The sequence below is a fragment of the Miniopterus natalensis genome, chromosome 9 (assembly GCF_054644295.1).
Source record: "Miniopterus natalensis isolate mMinNat1 chromosome 9, mMinNat1.hap1, whole genome shotgun sequence".
Classification (NCBI taxonomy): Eukaryota; Metazoa; Chordata; class Mammalia; order Chiroptera; family Miniopteridae; genus Miniopterus; species Miniopterus natalensis.
Genome location: NC_142089.1, coordinates 23649739 through 23657380, shown reverse-complemented (window position 1 = coordinate 23657380; position 7642 = coordinate 23649739). Strand labels below are relative to the sequence as shown.

Genomic DNA, 7642 nt, shown 5'->3' with positions numbered 1-7642 from the left:
TGCTCTGGGCCAGGCTCTGGGCCAAGTGCTGAGGTCACAAAGATGAACTAGTCCTTCAAGGAGACATGCCCATAAATTACTTTAATAACAACTCAGTACATGCTTCCACAGACGAGTGAGTGAGAGCCAGGGAAGAGGCAACTGGCTCCCTGGGGTTATGGGAACGGGCAGCACCGAGGACCCTGTACTGCTAAGGTGGCCGTGACGGCGATCACAAGGCCTGGGTTCGAGCGTCCCTTCTGTCAGGGCTCGGCCGTGTATTCCCAAGGAAACCCCTTATGCTACTGAGCCTCGGTCTCCACCTGAAAAATTAAGAGACTGGGCTTGTGATCCTGCAGCTCTGGGAGCCCAAACCTCCCGCCACCCCACCCCACCCCACCCCACCTCACCCCTGGTCAGCTCTAGCGCGGCCCCAGCCAGCACCAAGGGTGGGCTTGCGACTTCAGACCAAGCCCCTGAAGAGGGCGGACTTCGACCCCAGGGCCGCGCTCCTAGCCCGCGGCTGGGGGTTCAAGGGGCGGAGCTCCGACGGGGCGGCGCCGAGACCTCGGGGGCGCGGCGCGCCCCGCCCCAGCGCGGCCCACCCGGCCAATGGGCGCGCGGGGGCGGGGCAGCCCCGCCTCTGCATATAAGTCGCGGAGGCCGGCGGCGGGCGCCGAGGTCTTCGAACCTGAGCCGCGGGGCTGCGCGCTCTCCTCCCCGCCGCGAGCTGCGGCCACCGGGCGCGCGGGAGCGCTGACTTCGGTGCGTCCCGGGCTCGGCGGGAGCCGCGGTGCGGTTCGGTTTTCCTTTGTCCAGCTGGGTTGCGGGGAGGGCACAGGACCCGGATTCCTCGCTGCAGAGGAAGAGCTGGCGGGGTGCGGGGGACGCCCGCGCTGACCGCCCGCCCGTCGCCCCCGCAGGCAGCCCGCCCGCCCGCGCCATGGCCGACCACCTGATGCTCGCCGAGGGCTACCGCCTGGTGCAGAGACCGCCGCCCGCCGCGCCCGCCCATGGCCCCCAGACGCTCCGGACGGTGCAGCCGTACGCGGGCCCGGGCCTGGACAGCGGGTTGCGGCCCCGGGGGGCTCCGCTGGGCCCGCCGCCGCCCCCGCCCGGGGCCCTGGCGTACGGGGCCTTCGCGCCGCCGCCTGCCTTCCAGCCCTTCGCGGCCGCGCCGCCGCCGGCCGCTGGCAGCGCGCACCTGCAGCCCGTGGCGACGCTGTACCCGGGCCGCGCGACCGCGCCCCCGGGCGCCCCGGGAGCTGCCCCGGGCCTGCAGCCCGCCCCCGGCGCCCCGGCCCCGCCGCCCGGGCACGCCTTGGGCGGCATGGACGCCGAACTCATCGACGAGGAGGCGCTGACGTCGCTGGAGCTCGAGCTCGGGCTGCACCGCGTGCGCGAGCTGCCCGAGCTCTTCCTGGGGCAGAGCGAGTTCGACTGCTTCTCGGACTTGGGGTCGGGGCCCCCCGCCGGCTCTGTGAGCTGCTGAGCGCGGCCCCCACCTGCCTGGCGTGCCGAGGAGGACGGAGTCCGCCCGCCCGCCGGGCTGCGCACCCCGCCCCTGCGCCCCGCACGCACCCTCCGTGAGGGCAGAGGCGGCGGGCAGCGCGCGGGGCGCACCGCGGGGACGCTTGGCTTTCCTCCAGGCCCTGCCTCCTGCAGGGTGACAGTTTGGCACCACCTCTCTGACCCGGAGCCTCGGCGGTAAAAAGGGCAGACCCCTTTCGGACTCCACGTTCTTGGATTCCGTGTCCTCTCCTCTCGACTCTCCCCTCCCCCGGCCCCCCAATCTGAGCCATTCCAGGCCTCTGCCTGACTCCTCCTCTCTCCTTGTGCAACCCACAGGGGTCCCTGGGCCCTCCACCCCGCTGCCTGGGCCCTGAGGTCGCCTTGGGGAGGGGAAGATTGTACATACAGCCCCTAACCCCTGCAGAGTGGAGCAATGCCCCATCTGGCCTCCAAAAACCAAAATAAAATTGGGTCACTTTACAGTCTTGCATTTTCATTTCCTTATCACTCCAACCTTTGACTATATTTGGCTTCTAGAGTCCTGAGGCTGTTAGGGACCTGGTGTGGGATGGAGGCCACAACCCCTGACACTGCCCAGGAGAGGAAATTGACAGTTTCTTTCAAAAATATCTGTGAGTTGTGCAATTGTTATGTCATAATCTGGAAGACAGAGGCTGCCACCGCCAGGTGGCAGAGTAACCCAAGGGCACCAACGTTGGGTTCCCAGCTCCTGGAGGAGGGGCCTTGCTGGTGCTGCCCCGCTTTGAGCCATGGCTCTCTCCCGTGCCCATTCATTCAGATTGCCGAGGCTCTGCCCTCGGAGAGATGGCCCAGTCTCAGGTGGCTGTGATGACGGAGCGCAATGTGAGGCCTTTATCGCAGTGCCGACACCTAGGCAGCCCTCGGTAAAGGATACTGTGGATTCTACAAGTTGTCGCCAACCCTTACCTGCCCTTATGGAGTCACAGTTCAGGTGGGAGTAGGGGGTGACAGGCCTGGACATCAACTCATGCTTGTACAAGAGTGTGATGACTAGAAAACAGGATGTCCTAGCAGATAAACCTGAAGGAGGGAATGGTTTCGGCTGGTTGGGGATGGGTCAGTTCAGGCTTGAGGGAGGCGGTGACATTTGATGCGGTGAGCAGAGCCTTGAGTGATGAGTACATCTTTAGGAGCTGGCGAAGGTGGCATGCAAGGGAAGAATCTCTAAGGCAGGGACGTGTACAAGAACGGGGCATGTACAGAGAAGGCATGGGGTGTCTGCAACGAACAGGCCTAATGGCTTTACAGCAGCATTGTGATGTAGGCAGAGTCCCCACTGAACAGGTGAGGACATGGAGCTTGCCCAGGCCTGGCAGGATTTGGCCTCAGTTCGGATCACCAGGGTGAGCTCCGGGCCACCCTCTGCTGTTAACTCTGGAAAGATCTCTAGGTATTTCAGGGGTGTAGGAGAAAGGCTGGAAGAGAGAGGCTGAGGCAGGAGGGAGACTGGGTCAGAGACTCCCAGGATCAGGCTAGGATGGGGCAGTGGGCCTAGAGAGGGGAGAAAGAATTCCCGAAACTGGAGAGGAACACGGAGCTGAGACCCCCTATCCCCAGGGGTTGGGCTTCCCTCAAGCTTGCTTGTTAACATGACTCTCCCTCCAGCCTGGGAACTCACTCAGAGTGCACTGTGTCAGCACCGGCTCTGGAGCCAGCAGGACAGGCAAGGGCGACAACTGAACAAATGTCTCCCCTAAATAATGGGGCTTTCTGAGACAGGATGGGGAGGAAGAGCAGAGAGGCCTCTGGAAAGGGACTGGACTGGTCTGAGCTTTGAGCTCAAAAAGGCCAGTGTTTACTCTGGCTTTGCCCGGGACCCCAGACCAGAGACGGAAACTGAGGGGCTGGATTGGGGTAGAGGGTATCGAGCTCTGGTCTGGACACCGTCCTGATTCTCTTCACCCTGGGCCTCAGTTTCTCCACCAGTAAAATGGGGCTAATATCCCTGACCTGCTATTTCACAAGGCATTAAGCCTCACAACAGGTGAGCAAATTCAGAGATGGATTGATAAGCAACTGGTAAACTCTGAAGTGCTCTCCATATGGAAAGGATTGCAATGAAAACCCAACACCTGCCTCTTTCTAGAGTTTAGAGGGGAGGTAGAAGAGGGAGTCCAGCTGCTGAGTGATTTCCCACCCCCTATCCCTCCCAGAGAGGCCGCTGACAAGTCGGACAGCAGACAGGGGGACAGCGGAGAAGGTAAGTCTGGGGCGGCGCACCACCTGGACCCCTAAATCCCTGACTCTATGGAGGATTCCGACCCTCCCAGCCGGAGCGGAGGATGGGGTGACCTTCCTGCCGGCATGTAAAGCTTGCATTCTGACAGCCTCAGGGTCCAGCTCCAGAAGCAGCTCTTACTAGCTGCCTGACCTCAAGCAAGTGAGCTTACCTTCTGAGCCTTTGTTCTACGGTACAGGCATACTGGGGATTCAGCTCCAGATCACCGCAGTTATGTGAGTCATAATCTCTTCGCTTGCCCTCCATTTGTTAAAAAAAAACCCTCAGTATCTGTGGAACACAAAGTGAAGTGCAATAAAATGGGCCATGCCTATAACCACACCAGCTTCCTATGGGTTCAACAGGTCTCTCCCCTTCCCTGGGGCTACCTCCTTAAAGCAGGCTGCCTCCCTCGGTCCTGTTGATTTCGCTCTCATACCTGGGCTGGGTCTTTAGGTTTGGGAGGCACATCATAGTGTCCACCACAAACACGGGGTGAGGACTAGGGTAAGCCGGCCTCAAGAGTCATAACAGCAAGTGCCTCCTTAAAAACTGGTGCTCTGAGTGTTTCATTTGCCTCTCCCTAGTCCCAGACCTGACTAATAAATTCTTTCTAGAGAATACCAACCTTATAGGGCTGATACAAGATTCTATATAAAGTACCTAGTACATGGTAGATTCTTTTAAAAAAAAAAAAAAAAAATTTAATTGATTTCAGAGAGGGGAATGGAGAGGGAGATCTACTGGGCATGGAGCCTGCAACCCAGCACATGTCTTCCTGGTTCTTAGGTTGACATACAACCACTGAGCCACACCGGCCGGGCCATGGTAGATTCTTAATTGAGAGCAGCTGCCATAATCATCACCACCACCACTGCCATCTACATCACCATTCAAGCTCAGAGGCTCAGAGTTCAACAGTCATTTGTTGAATAAATTAAATGAACAGTCTGGTCCTGGTTTTTTTCCAGGCTGCTTAGATTGTTTAGCTGATTATTAAGTAATCCTCTTGAATTTCTTAATCTGTTCTTGCCTAATTTTACACCACTCTGTTAGAAATGCTGGGTCGGGATTACTGCTGATTGTAGGACTAAGTCAGAGTTGGTCCTACAATCAGCAGTAATGAGTGCCTACTGTGTGCAGGCCTGATGAGCCCTAACAGCACCCAGTAGGTGCTCTTTCTCTTCCAGCCCATCCTTTAACTGCCACCCAACTGTCTAAATGAGCACTGCTAAGTAGTTTCATCCCCATTCCAGAAGTCAGGAGGGCAGGGGGGTGCAACACTTCCCCAGTGTCGTGATGGGCCGGCAGTGAGGGAGGGCAGTGGGCTTGATGAGCACTGTCTCCCTCAATCCTCGCAATAGCTCCGGAAGTTGGGTGAAGTTTGTGGCCTTGTTCTATTGAGGTTAAGCAACCTACTCAACCATGCACAGGGCTCTTGGGAAGAGGTTGTTCTTATTCGCAGGATGAAGGGAGGTTGGACATCAATAAGCATGAAGTCCAGATATGCCCCACAGAGCAGGGGTACAGCCAGGACAGGGAGTCCTACACAGCTCACTAGAGGGTGGTGTCCAGAGGGACTTACCCCTTTGCCTCTTCCTAGTGAACCGCTATAGCTGGGGCTCTGCCATAAAATTGGCGCATCCAGGCAATAGAACCCCCCCTTGGCACCCCAGCCTACTCTGGCCAACAGAGGCTATGAGCCAACTATTATTTGTTTGTTTTTAAAACAAACACATTGTTTCTAGTCACAAGGAACACATACTTGAGGCAAAAGAATCTCAAACAATTTAGAAAGTCTAAAGTGAAAAGTCAGAGGCACCCCCTCAAGTTTTTCCACACACACATATACAACGTGTACAGTATGTACCAACATATACATATACATAATATATGCCTCTTTTTTTACATAAATGAGATTACATTATTTTATATAATTGGATTTATTTCACTTAATATCTTTTGGAAATCTACCCACATCAGTAAATATGGCTCTACCTTAATCTTTTTAATGACTGTTTTGTGCATAATCAGTCTCCTATGGATGGAAATTTAGCTTGTTTCTAAATTCCATCATTACAGGTAATGCTACAAGGAGCTTCCTTGTATATTTACCCTTGAACACCTATGGGGATATCTCTGTAGAATGGATCCCTAGAAGGGGAATTACTGGATTAAAAGATATGAGCAAATAAAACTGTGATAGTCACTGCCAAATAGTTCTGAGTGGCTGATTCTTTTACCTTTCTGCCAGGGCTGTTGGCTCACACCCTTGACTACACTGGACATTAGCGATGTCTTTAATTTTTACCTCTCTAAATGAAAAAAAAGTTATTTAATTTCTATTTCTTTGATTATCGATAAAGACATTAATTGTCTATTTGTATTCTAAGAATTACTTCTTATCTTTGTCCATGTTTCTTCTGGGTTGTCTTTTTCTACTTGATTTATAAGAGATCATATTGTATTTTGAATGGTAAACCTCTGTCTTTTGTAAATGTAGCAAATTCTTTTTTAAAAAAATATATCTTTATTGATTTCAGAGAGAGGAAAGGAGAGGGAGAGAGAGATAGAAATATCAATGATGAGAGTCACTGATCAGCTGCCTCCTGCATGCCCCCCACCGGGGATGGAGCCCACAACCCGGGCATGTGCCCTGACCGGGAATCGAACCCCCATCTTCTGGATTCTAGGTCGATGCTCAACCGCTGAGCCACACCGGCTGGGCTAAATGTTGAAAATTCTCTCCCAGACTGTTGCTGGTTATTTGACGTTGTTTATGCTATCTTTTGTCTTTTGGAAGTTAATAATTTTTATGTTATCAAATCTTTCCATTTTTTTCCTCCATACCTTCTGGGCTTAAATTAAGGACAGGAATGGTCTGGCTCACCCCAGAGCTAGTTGGAGACCCTGGCGGAGTTGTGCTTCCACCTGGGATCTGAACTCAGAGCAAGGTCCACAGACCAGCCACAGGGATTGAAGGACAAGCCCAGGTTTGCAGGTCATACAGACCTGGGGTTAAATTCTAGCCTCAAACTACATATGTGACATCTATTGAAGCCACTTTACACTCTGAGCCCCTGTTTTTGTCTTTTTATTCCAACCTAAAATCCATACCAATACACACATACCCAGCTGGTCAGATTAAATGAGCTAAGGGCTGATGTGCTCAGCACAGCACCTGGCATACAGTAAGTTCCCAAGAAGGGATAGTTGTTTCCAACATTAATACTATAGGTCCTGAGAAAGCTGTTAAAAGTATGCAGAAAAGCAGTCCAGAGTGGGAGGGTGACTTCAAAGCATGTTCCCTGTAAGTGTCAGAAGGATGGGGCTCCTCAGCTTGCAGGGGGCAACCCAGAGGCAGAAGTGGACAACCGCTGTTGATGCCTTAAGATCCAGTCACCCTTCTGGTGAAAGGTTTCCCCATATTTCCTTTGGGGAACCACCTCTCCCTCATTTAGTTTGGGTAAATTTGCCTGTTCCCCTATATGTGATTTAAAATAAAATAATATTAAACTGTAATATTAGTGTAAGAAATCCTTAAGAATCTTCAGTTTTCCATGACCACTTTGAAAGAGCGATGCTTTACCTCTTCCTCTTCTTACTTCAAAGTTTTTCTCATTTTCAGCCAGTGCCTTAAACACCTGCACTGTCTGCTAGTTAGATTACCCAGTGCTGACTTAATATCTCACCCGGTACTCTCAATGATCTGACTTAGCACATTATTATTTCAGGTGATGCAGAGGTGAGGAGACCGAGGCTCAGAGAGGTAAAGTGACTTGCCTACTACGACACAGCTAATAATATATTGAGTTAAAATATTTAACGTACTTAGGATAGTAGACATATCAAGAGATATTTAAGTATTAGCTCAGCTGCTGTAACAAAGGG

At 53.2% G+C, this 7642-nt stretch overlaps 1 protein-coding gene across 1 annotated transcript; it reads left to right on the top strand.

The window, feature by feature from the left end:
• Positions 1 to 922: 922 nt before the first annotated feature.
• CITED4 (Cbp/p300 interacting transactivator with ED-rich tail 4) lies at positions 923 to 1547 on the top strand. Its single transcript, XM_087820842.1, has one exon. It carries the CDS (start codon positions 923 to 925, stop codon positions 1469 to 1471), a length of 549 nt encoding a protein of 182 aa, XP_087676968.1. The 3' UTR covers positions 1472 to 1547.
• Positions 1548 to 7642: the final 6095 nt, after the last annotated feature.